General features: G+C 37.8%; 1 protein-coding gene across 5 annotated transcripts in view; it reads right to left on the bottom strand.

Moving 5' to 3' along the window:
• SH3KBP1 (SH3 domain containing kinase binding protein 1) overlaps positions 1 to 12,983 on the bottom strand; it is a 220,043-nt gene that overhangs the window by 17,995 nt on the left and 189,065 nt on the right. For all 5 annotated transcript variants that reach the window (XM_048932215.1, XM_048932205.1, XM_048932195.1 and 2 more), the window contains 4 exons: positions 12,674 to 12,725; positions 9,063 to 9,143; positions 6,269 to 6,431; positions 1,814 to 1,899 (listed from right to left, as the gene is read on the bottom strand). In XM_048932215.1, the coding sequence (XP_048788172.1) occupies positions 1,814 to 1,899; positions 6,269 to 6,431; positions 9,063 to 9,143; positions 12,674 to 12,725 (382 nt within the window). The remainder of the gene's footprint in view (positions 1 to 1,813; positions 1,900 to 6,268; positions 6,432 to 9,062; positions 9,144 to 12,673; positions 12,726 to 12,983) is intronic.

The following is a 12,983-nucleotide window of genomic DNA, read 5'->3' as shown; positions in this document are numbered from 1 at the left end:
AGCCATCAAAAACCTGCTGAAAATTCATATGAGTTATGACCTTCAGGTCAACTTCTATTCCAGAATCATCACTTTTTTTCTTTTTCTCTTTTAATAAGTTGTCTAACAGGCTAGGATGACATGACTTGCCCTTGCAAATGCCACTCGGGTTTGACCCCTATCAAGTTATACCTATCTAAGTATTCACACTATTCTATCCTTGGGCTCAATACGTTTCCCCTGTAAGTGGTAACAGGAGGTCACAAGCTGAGCCCTTTGCAAAATGTTGTATATGTGGTTTGGTTTATGGACTCCTATTGGCTCCTACTCTCCACTGAAAAACAATCAACAACTTAGTTCCTGAAATGAACAAAAACCATAACAAATGACATTTTCCACCTACTCTTTTACTCTTTTATGGTTCAAAACCATAAAGTAAAACAAAGCACTCCATGCTTTTATCCTGATATCAATTTCAAAGAAACTCGCACCAGAATTAAAAGAGTTTATTTTCATCACACAGTTATTTGCTATTTGCAATCAATCAGCTCTCTCTTTCAAGAACGCAAAGGCTTGCTGGCTTTGAAGCAAATTTATAAACAGAGCTAGTTTATAAATGGCAGAACATGACTGCATTTCCACACTGTTCTTTCATATTTATATTTATAATTAAAAATATTAATGCAATTTATCTCAAGCTTCTATCTTTCCATGTTTATTACAAAGAAAAATCCAACAGTACACACTACTTGGTTCTATGGAATAATGTTACTATCATAAACCAGGGAGCAACAGCAGAAGGTTAAGAAAAAGCAGACATATGGATGTTGGAATGCTCATAAATATGAAATTAATTTAGCATTTTATTTTTACATTTCAAGTAAAAGTCACAACTTTGAGCTACGCTTGCAAGTATGAAGAGAAGGCAGGTTTGGCAGTTAAAAACTTCCTGTTTGATGAAATGGTCACTAATAAAGCAGTTTGTGCATGAACCTCCACACCGAAAGAACATTTAGTGCTGCCAGTGAAAGGTAGCAATGCTTATGCATTCAAGGTACCCTGCTTCTGCCTTTTACAAGATGGGTTTTCTCACAGCACAGCTGTGACTGCGCAGAGCGACAGCAGCAGCTGTCACTGTTGGATTTCTCAGTGGAGGTGAAGATGGCTGTCATGGGCTTTGCTTACAGCCCTGGGACAGGAGGAGAGCACCTTGCTTCGGAGTGCCACTTACTGCAGCACTCTCCTCTGCAAACATCTCCTGCACAGAAACTTCAGAAAGAAGGAGGGTGAGAGAAGATGGAAAAATAGCCTATCTTCACTCCTTTCAAGGTGATTTCTTGATTTAACTGTTTGTGTGGTAACTGTTTTAAACAGAAATTTAGACTTCCCTTTATCAGCGTTTTCAGTAGAATTGATTCAGATCGGCATGAATTTGATCTCTATTCCTTTGTACTAGAAAATGCAAAGATTACATTAAAAGCACCATTTTGCAGCATTAAAATTATGGCAAAACTAACATTACATCTGTTAAACAAATATGACGTCGTTGGCCTTTTCACTTGTTTCACTTTTAAACAAAAACAACAGTTCTACTCAAAACAGCTCACTGTTTCATGTTTCTATTTGTGTTCTTCAACAGGAAAAAAAACAAACAAACAAAACCTTTTAAAGTACATCAGAAATGATTCCACAACTCTGCAACCAAAAATTGACATAAATCGCTCACATTCATTGCCAAATTCTCAGTCTGCTTTTTGGATCATAACAAAGTCTCTGAAAAACAGACTTGCACCATAAATTTCTTAGGTAAACTATAAAAAGCTCTATAACTTACCGATGTCATTGCTTCTTTCAGAGGAGTCTTTCTCCAGTGCACTGGACACCGAACTCCCCACTAATTCCACTTTTGGACTATCACTCCTACATTTGGATCAAGAAGAGGACAGATTTTATTGGAGTTTGTGCATAGGTTACAGTAAATTGATAGCTAACCCGCAATTACTACCGAGAGAGGGAAATATTCTTCCCTTGTAGCAGCAGAGTAGCAGCAATGTGTCAGAGAGAGCAATCTCCAGTAAGCAAACATACCGTATGGATTAACCTTATCTCATTTCTCCTTAACACCTGTCAAAAAAGCCTATTTTAGACATTGCAGTGTCTAAATAATTCTCCAAATGTTCACAGCATCTCAACGTGAAGGAAATCTAAGGGCAAAGGGACAGCCTTCAATATCTTATTTGTAACTGTTTGTAATTAATTAGCTGGAGTAAATGACAGCGATGGGCTATCCAGAGCACTGCAGACAGGGTGAACCTTCGCAAAGTGTTATGTGTCCTGACAGCTCTTACTCATAAATGCAGCTTCTCCAACAAAAGGAGACTGTCATTTATTTTTGCACATTACTTATGAGACTAGACTATGAAAATGGTTTTTCACAGATTCAATGAAACAAGATCACCTACTGTGCCTGAAAACGTCTTTGGAATAGACAAGCGTTGAGAGATGTGATACCTTATGGATATGAACCTTATAGAAATTCTGAAATCAAATGGGAGATCAAACATAAGCAACAAGGTTATTCTTTCTACTCCCCTCACAGCTACTAAGTCTACAAAAATAATCTGACTATTGAAACAATTAAGAAAAAAAGGGCCAGTAGTAGGTGAGCAGCACAGCATTGCACAGGTCTCACAGACAAGTCCCTGAGGCATTTTCCATGATAACAGTGGTTCTGTTAATGCAGTAAATTGTATTTAACATTATTAAAATGTCACAAGTATCTTATTTTTTCTCCACAATAACTATTCCCAGCATAGCAGTGAAACGATTAAGATGAATGTAATGTACTGGAATTATGGGTAAAAATACTGACCATCCCTGGAACAACCCAGGCAGACGTGCATTCATATAAACACCAATTGAAAGTAAAATACAGGTGAACTCCTAATAGTCTGATGGCCTAATAGTCAGATGGCCTGAACCTCCACTTGTGACGGCAGCACATGGGTGAAACAGAAGGCATCTAGAAACCTTATTTCAGAATCCAGGAAGGCAGTGGTAGATGAAGAGTCTAAACATTTGTCACAGATTAAGTGAATCTAACTAAACAAAATAGATGGTACAGACAGTTTATGACCTGAAAAAAACCCCACCCTTGTTCGACACAACTATCAATTTGGCAGGTTGTCTGCAACAGGGAGGAAGCAATATACTCCTGGAATCACAAATTAATTGTTGAGATGATAAATAACATGATCCACCTGCCCAATTATTTTTCCTATCTTTTGGTTTTTCACCTATCAAAAAATGCATATGTATATGTAAATATATAAGAAACAACATAATTTCTTGGCTCACACAACAATGAGCATCTGACTGCCTGTTCTGTTTTGCACACATGTATTTCCCAGCCAATTGAGAGCAACATGTGAGTCAGAAGCACTTTAGGAAATGGACGACCACTCTTTTGGAGTAGATTTAATATGTTGTGACTCAGGGCTGAAAATCACAGCATTTACCATTTGAATACTGACGATGGCAAGATACATGACATCACCAAAAAAAACCCAACCCAAATCCACTCCACTGACAAAAAAAATCAACAGGTTTATTATGCTAATCTGCACCCATATGAATACAAAAGCCATTTCTTTTGGGACACAGCATCTCCCTCTCTCTGCTCCTGCCCATGCAGACAGGCTGTCAGCTTGATGGGACAGCTGATGAGCCTTGAAAGAAAGCCCACGCTAATAGAAGTCCCCTTGCAAAGTGATTAATTGCCATCTGGAGCAACTCCCTGACCCATATGGCTGAATGTCTGCACAAACGCTGGTGCTAACATAAGGGAGGTACAAGAATGCGCTGCCAGGAAAAGGAACCTGCCCCTTTCAGCAGCAGAGACTCAAGATTGGTTTAGACTAGTAGTGAAAATGCACTTGGTGTAGGTCTTCAGGGCTTGCCTTCTCAGGAGAACTGACTGATTCATCACTAAACGGTGTAATCGCATGTACATCTAAATAAGCTGTGAAGCCTTTGCAGCAAATTGACAGCTATGCTCTGTCTCACATGGTTTTTGTCTCTCTATTGCCCTTGAAGTCCTAATCTGCCTTGAAGGAAGGAAAACAACCTTTAAAAGAAAAAACAATTATTACCACAAAAACCCAGTGAGATGCATGAGACTGAAGGCACTTGGAACAGAAAAAACACTCTTCTGCTAACCTGCAGCAATGGTAATCTCATGGGAATCATTTTATAAATCTACAGCACCTCTCCCCACTAGGTTCAGCAAAAATTCTGCTGGTTCTATTTTTATTCTAATCACCTTAGGTCTTTCAGATTCTGGAAACAGATACCAGAGTGCCATAAAACATTTACAGTCTTATTAAACTGAATTGACTTAACACGCCTTTATTAAAGTGCCTTTCATCTGGAGTTTCGCATTTCTTTTTTGTTCTGTCAACTTTCTGTCCTCATTCTGCAAGACACCATTGTCAGTTAAAGATTACTAGGCAGAACAGCTGTATGAGATACATTCATTAATTTGAATTAGCTGATAAAGCAATTCATAGTGAAAACACTAGCACTATGACCATCGGAATAGCATCATCATCACTCTAAAAATCATTTTTCTTCTACTGTTTTAATCTAACTACTTTAAAAAGCAGAACTCTTTCAAATATAAAACTTTAAACATTTTTTAAATAAAGAGAATGAAGTATTTTTCTCTATGCTAGAAATAGCAGTGTTTGGATAATTAACAAAACTGGATTGCAGTTCAGATCTGCTGTTTCACTTAGTTAACCAGAAATCTGAAATATCTTTAAAAGTACACAGTTTGTTTACTAACATTTTTGTAGTTAGAAAATGGGAAAACAGAAGAGAAATAAATCACCCACCCACAACTCTAGGTAAAATAATGCTTAAAATCTTCCATGAAAAAGACAGAACAAAATAATAACTACCCTGTTAGTTCTCTAGCCAGTGACAAGTATGGTAGGATATGTACTGGTACCGGTCTTGCCAGTAACATATCACAGCTGAATGTAAAGGCCATAGCAAGCACTTGCTTTTTCAAGCATGGTCAAGAAGCCAGCAGGTCTGGGCCACACTGTGGAAAACCTGGGCAAGCATGTCCAGAGCCAAGGAGTCCAACAGAAGCTGTGGTAGCAGTACATGGCTAGTAGTGTATGTTCTCATAGACACACAGCAAGGCACTTCAATGAGATGAAACCAGCAGCATAAGGCAGGCATCAGCTCTTTATTTTATGTGTCTCAGATTTCATGTTGAGAGCACATGTTTAATGAAGCCTATGTGGAAGAATGAAGGGAATCGATGCCTAGGATTTTTATTTAATTCCACTCTACCCTCCACTCCATTTTGGTAATGTCAATGTTCCACTAATTCCACTAGTTCCATGGCAGCAAATTATTCTAACAGTTCAATAGTAAAATTATTTCTGTGTCTACAGTACTATTTCTGCAAGGCATGCAGTTAGCCAAATTTATACAATTGCTTTTTTTCTGGTTTTCACCTATTTCTACCTACTTTGCATAAAGAAAGTCTGCAGTGCACAGTCAAGAATCTAACGACTATCAAGTAGCCATCTAGACACAATTAGGATTACAGGTGGGGCCTTTAAGTTCCACCTCAGCTTCTCCCAGTGTGAGCAGAGATGTGTTCACAAGCCTAGACTTCCAGTGCTCCTTAAAGGCTGTAACCATCTCTGATAAGGAGCATCATGTAACTACAGAATAACAACCACCATCAGAGATTAAATCACTTGACAGCAGAATTCTGCAGTAGCATCAACTTAAAGGACATTCTGAGAAGACACATGTAGCATGCAAAAAATTGATCTACAATGATCAAGGGAAACAGACTGAAACCAAGCTGGTGGTGCTTGACAAGTACACTGTCTAACACCTTTCCTCACTCAGTACAATCCAAGCTTTGGCAATGATTTAATGCTCTGGCTAAGATGGAATAATTTAGGCCGACTAAGTAAATCAACAGCAACACAACACAGTGATGTAGATGTTTCTCACATATTCTGCAGTGGAAACCATGACATTTCTCTTTCACTACATTCATCGGTGGAGATGAACTAGTAATGACCGGGCTAAAACTGCTGTTCTTGAGGAGATGGTTACGATGCAGCCAGATAATGAGAAAGATTATTAATTAGCATTATTTTTCTTTGCAAACTGTGGCATTAGCTGCAAAATCTAAATTCTATACAGGTGATTTTTCTTTTAATTCCAAAAGCACTGGACAGAGGAAGAACAATACCTTGCATGAGTCGCAGGCACAACTGGTCTTTCCGGCCTTCTTGGAGGCAAGGTACCAGGTCTGTTCACAGGGTTTGCTTTGGGTGGCCGTGGTTTCTTCGGAGGTATAGCAGGAACTGAAGGCTTCTGCAAGTCTAACTGTTTTTGCTCTCTCTCTGATCTTTCTTTAAATCAATTATTTCCAGAGAAAAAAAAACACAGGCTATTAAGTGGAATTTATTTGCACTAACACATCTATAATTGAACAGTAACAATTCAAGTGTAGACACATCATATACAAGGAATAATCCTATTTCCTTTCCATTTCTGTCCTAAATCATTCTCTACTTAAAATGTTTGCCATAAACCAGTCTGCAGTGCCTGAATGTTCTGAATATAATTCCTCATGGCTGAAATGTGTACGCAGTATCTGAATGGGAATGGCATTTTTTATTTTAGTAACTCATTGGTTTCAGAGCGTATGTGAAAAATAAGAGCAACAAGAAATTACATATCACGTGCAACAATTTCCCCTGAGTGCAACTCATATTAAATGCTTATAAAACCAATATTAAGTTAGAAGGTGAGAAAGATAATAATTCTGGATTTTCTATTGAACAAAGAAGAGAAATAGGATTTCTGAGAGGGAAACAAAATAATGTTCCATTTAACCACAGTTAAATAAAAAAACAAGCATTAAAATTCAGACATGTTGGGCAGGATGTAAAACCCCTCTGAAAAATCAGATGTTTTATTTAGACTTTTAAGCAGACACATTCTGACTTTTTCAGCTTCCCAGTTCAAACGTAGATCACATGCAGCACAGATTATCAGGAGGTGCCACAGCACTAAGACTCAGTGCCAAACATACAAAGTATGTCAAACATATTACACACTAATAACTGTTCAAAATAATATGCTCTAAGTTCACAATGCAAAACAAATACAGAAGAAACTGAACATATTTGCCAGCATAGGAAATCTGATTCTTCTTGAGGATAAGGCAAAACTTTCACTCCCACTATCCTACTGTGTCAACAACCTATTTCCCTTGACAACAGTGTCAATAATGTGCTGTAAATATTAAGTCTTTGTATACACCTGAGAGGTATTAAGAATATAAAAGTGTGTTTCTTGGTGGGCTCTATGTATCAGTCTGAGGGGATCATAAATCAACAGAAACTTCTCTTTTCTGGAAATGCTAGTAAAAATACTGAAATAAAGTCTTAGCATAATGCAATAGTGTGTGTTTATCTGATAAGCAAACAGCATTTGGACACCCAAGGGTCAATTTATTGCTGTGCTTTTTAAGTGATCCAAACGCTATCCACCATAGGAATGAATGGTGCAGAGATATACAGTGGACTACTATGTAATCTTATGGAGACATAAAAGTATGTGGTATCTCCAGTGTCCAATACGGATTCAGATTTGATTTGGAACAGTTCAGTATGTGATTGTTATTCACAGGCACAAATCCCTTTTTCAGCACACTTTTTGTTGACACAGTTATTGGGTCCTCTGTAACAGCGAAGCTTTATGATTATACTGTGTAATTTTTACACATTTATTCCTATGACTATTTATATTGTGTAGGTGTCTAAGGTACTAAACTATGTATTAGAGATGGGCTAAGCAGTGCACCAGTGTTCAGTGCAAAGGAAGTTTTCCATGCTCGCTCATATTATCAAACGAAACAATTCCCATCACTCCCCGGCATTTCAGAAATGTAGGTATGATTCCCATTGCCTCTTCAACACTTAGAAAAGTTACAGATATTTATGCCCTGGGACAGCAACATATTCAAACCTCCACCATTTTTTTGACATTTGGCTTTGTTAATCCAAAATGGAAAACAAAGGGATTTTCTCCTAAGATAACCACAAGAAATAATGCATATAACCAGAAGTAAAGCTATGCAGACAGAAGTGCTAGAATATCTGTCAGACTGCTAAGAATATTTGTACAGAAACAGCTCTTGGTGCAAAGTCTGAATGTTCTGGCACTAAATTATAACTGCATGTTATACAGTTAGTCATGCTCATGCATGTGCCTGACTGCAAATTCAAACACTTTGAAGAAACCCATAATTAAACCTGTCTGTACAATCAAACAGTCCACTTAAACACACGAAATGAGATCATCTTCAATTAGACGATCAATATAACTATTTTCCCAAACTACTCAGAACACACCACGAACTTACACTGAAACTATAAAAGGTTTCGTTCACTTGTCACTGCTCTGTGTGGTACAATACCTCATTTCTTGCAGAGTTCTAAACCTGGCTTTGAAGGCTTTTATTTTACTTCTTCATAGGCTTGCCTATGACATCTGTGGCTCTGATAATGGAATGATTCATAAGCGTTAATGAGAATATCTTTGCAACTCCTCTCTGGGATGCATAAAAGCAGGGTTGATAGTTTTCAACTAGAGAACCAATGCATACAAAAGTTAAGAAAAAACACGCACTGATATGAGGTATCATGCTTGATTGAGGACCTGGGTTTTACTGAGCATGTAGCTTTAGAAAGTATTTTTTGTATTGAGAGCATATCTCCCTTGGACTTCAGCTGAGGTTGCAATCACTTAACACCTTTGGATTGGTGCAACTGAAAACTCTGAATTTAGCTCAGAAGTACCAGTGTGATCCTTTCCAAAATGCATATTATCAGAGATCTATCAGGGTGGAAATAATCAAATTAACAATATAGTTCATGAAAACTATGTATTGTGGGGCTAGGAAACGAGAGTGTGCATCAGCCTCGCTAGCCCTGTCTCTCTGAGGAGGGTAAGCAGCAGAGCACATTTCATACCTTTTTCTTCTGTTCGATTAGGAAGACATTCTGGTCTTTCAGGAGGCACCTTTTTCACTTCTTGTTTTCGATCTGTGGTACCTGTCAAAGAATGGAGAATTCAGAATTCTGACCAAGCCAACAAGCCACCACATAAGGCCACACAAGATACAATTTTGCAATTTCTAAGGCATTTTACAATCTCCTACTTCAGACATTTCTTGCTAAAACTGAACATAAATCTAATTTCATATATTTGCTTACACATACAGGACACAATTACAGATTTTTAAATGTGGACAAATATTTTAACAGTCTTTTAACTTTGTAAATATACTGAAGCAAAGAGCAATTCAACAGTGAGGAAAATCACTAAGAGTAAACCAATTCACTGGGCATTTCTGCCAAGAAAATGCTTAATACGCATATAAAGCTTTATTTTACATTAAGTTAAAAAAAAGCCTGTTCTACTGTACCTCCAACACTAGTTGTTCACTTCCACACATTAGAAGAATGGGAATACAGTACCAACAGTATTCTGCATAACTATTTTATGTGACAGCTTTTGGCCTAGAGGTGTAAGCCTCTGCCTTTTTCTGCCTCTGTGTTAGAGACCCTGACACACTGCCTTCTGTTGCTATAAGGAGCATGAGAACGAGTGGCAGCAACAACGGGAAGACTTTGCAAAAATTTCCTGGCACACGCAAGATGCAATCTTCCAGTCCCCATATTATAAGTAATATTTTATTGGATATTGGCTCCACTGCGTTGGCTAACCACTAGGTGCTAATACCATTTCAACTTAGCGGTGTTGAAAACCGCTTTAGGTAACACTCTTAGTATTTCAATAAAAATAGCAGTAACGACATCCAAGAAAAGTAGAGGAGGCAGGGCAGGGAACACAAGGCATGTTTTTTTTTGCCTCAGTCTGTTCAGTTCTACGTAGTTCTCAAGTAAATTGACATTTTCTGAATGTACGGTCACAATTCTCTGCTGCAGCTGGTTCCTAGAAACCAGTACTCATCAGTGCAAATTGCAATCAGTGGTGATTACAGGCCATTGTTTCTTTATGTAAGTGCACTGTTGGATGAGCAATACTTGTACAACCTATCACATCAAGAAACCAAAATAACACTGATGTGCCATAAAACTACATCACTCCTGAGAGGAAGAACTCTTGACAGAAACCAACTCAAGCATTTCTAAACCAAGTGCTAAGCACTGTTATGAGCTAAGCACGAGTCAACTTCTTGATAATCTTGTACACAGTAGTGGGTTCAAGGAAAAAAATGTCAGAAGCCCAAAGTTATGAATTACAGTAAGATTAATGTTCATCATTAATGCACAGAAGGACATTCTCTGGTAGTATCTAAAATAATGGCTATACAAGCACTTATGGGCTCTCAGGCTCAGGTGTGCTCCCTGCTTGGGTTGTGACCCTGCTTTAATCAGCTCCCAGGCTCCATGACCCTGACTAAGCTGCCGAGAGATGGTGATGTAGAGGAAATTCTAGAAAGCTCCACACAAGTTCCCAGGGACACCCTTCAGTTTAGGTACAAGTTCCTTTACACTTGTACTAGAAAGACCAATTCTATTTCTCTGCAATAGTTTTATCCTCTGCATCAGAATATATTTGTATTTACTTATTTAGATTGCAACTGACAGTTCAGTCAAATATTATGACTGGTTACCATGCAGAAACCCTAGTGGAAATTATCAACAGGAAAGCCTGATGTGAGGATGTGGTAAAACACTATCATCTTGGTAAAGTGATTATCTGATAAAGTGATAGCAGAGGATGATTTCCACCTCTCAATACATGTCAGAAGAACGCCATGTGCATAAATCTGTCAGGACTAGCCAAAGGTGGGCTATGAGAACAAACAACAGCAGCAGCCTTGGTTACTCTCTGCATTTTTACTTCTGAAAAGAGGCACATTATGGTAGCGTAGCTAATGTGTCAGATGTCAGCGTGTAAAAGTAGGTTCAAATAAGTATTTAAATACTCAAATCAATATCAAACTTTGTATTAAGTAAAATATTTAATTTTAAGTTAAATATTTAAATAAGTTTGTATGTGTACAACGAATTTAAAGGAATACTCCCTAATTTTACATCAGAAATATGAGACAAGAGTAAAAATTGAAATAAATATAACTATTTACAGAGCTTTTCAGAAACAGGCATCAGGCTGTAACTTTTGTTTCTCACGCATCTTCAGTATGCAGCCACCACTAGATGGCAAAGTTACACTGCTCTCCCTCAACACAATCAGATCAATGATCTTGAAACCAAATCTGTTTTTCGGTGTCTCCAGACCCTGTTTGCAACAAACCATCGTTGCCAATACGCAAACCAAATATTTATTGTTGTGATTCTCTGGTCAAAGAACCACTTGACAAAATTAAATCATTTAAATTATAACCTATAGGTTCTCAGCAAATTACACTCTGGTGTAACTTGTTTATTCTATTAATGGATCAAAGCTGGAGGAGAAAGAAATGTACTTTTTAAAGCACTGAGAGTGGGAACAGACCACCGTGACAGCAAAAAAGATCCATTGTGTTTGTTTTGTTTTTTTCTAACATGCACCAACACTGAGGAAAGTGGTGGAGCCACTGCAGAACTCTAAGGCACTGGGGTTAAGGGATTAGGGAATTCCAGCCATAGTTGCGCTTCCACCACAACTGCAACACCAATGAAAACTCCGAGAGCTCCTCATGCCTCGTGATTTGTGATTTAACATGAAGGGAATAGGAATGCAGTTTCTGAGGCCAGAGTTGTCGAATGTGTAGATATTTCAACTGTTTCTGAGCTCCACAGAAAAAAAAATCATGCAGAGTTAAGAAATCGTGCAGATTTTTGTATTGAGAGGCTATTTTTAAACCACAAATAAAAGTGGTTTCAACTCTCAATATTTAGATACAATTCAGCCTATCATATCTCAAAAACAGCTTTACTAACACTCAGACATGTGGAAAACATAATCAGCACCTTCATACATTTGTAACACTATTATCTACATGGACAGATTCAAGGTAATTCCTTTCACCCTTCTGTTTATCAAGTATTATAGAACAAGAATCTAACTATAGCATAGAACCTGGAGACAGACAGCTGGCTCCAGTATTGATGCAGATCTGCAGTACCTAGAATGCAATTTTGATGGGATCACTGAATTACAGCCAGGTTCTCTAACACTGTCTTACGTATGGAAAAGATCTCCTTAGAATAGACCAGGTCTATAGGTAGAAGGGAAGATGGTTTCCTACTGCATGCAGTATTAGGCTCCAACACTTTTTGTCCCTACTGCAGACAAGCACACTATCAACTCCAGTCAAAATAGAACAGCATTTCTAATAACTAAAGAATCATGCTTGCTAACAATTAACAAGGGACAAAATACATTATTTTTAAATGGTGCAGATGGCTGCCTGCAACACATTTAAAAAGCATATCACAGTCTTTTGAGGTTACCTCATCCTTTTGCAATCTGATTCTGATTATTAGTTGTCTGTACACTTCCTGCATATCAATTTGGATACAGATGAATTCTTTCTAAATTTGAATACATTTACTTAGATTGAGATGTCCTCACTGGCATGAGCTGCACAGTATCAGCTATAACTTACCTAATCCTTGTTTGACGACAGGAGCTGATGGAGGTGGTGGTTTCTTCGGTCTCTAAAATTTAGTAACAGAAGAAGTCACTTCAAAATGCCCATGAATCTCATTCACTCAAAGGCTGGATATAATCATACACTGCTTAGCATTAAGACTCACAAATAGAGAATACAGATTTTCCCTGAAATGACTTCATAAAATGAACTTTAAGACAGAAAATATCCATACAAATGAAATGGCATCTTTCTACTTTGGCAGCTGAAATGTCCTGCTGAAGGGAAAAAACAGTTGTTTAGGTTCCAGGTCAGATAAAAGCAT

Source organism: Lagopus muta, chromosome 1 (genome assembly GCF_023343835.1).
Source record: "Lagopus muta isolate bLagMut1 chromosome 1, bLagMut1 primary, whole genome shotgun sequence".
Lineage (NCBI taxonomy): Eukaryota > Metazoa > Chordata > Aves > Galliformes > Phasianidae > Lagopus > Lagopus muta.
The sequence above is the reverse complement of the archived record's forward strand: the minus strand, read 5'-3'. Positions and strand labels throughout refer to the sequence as shown.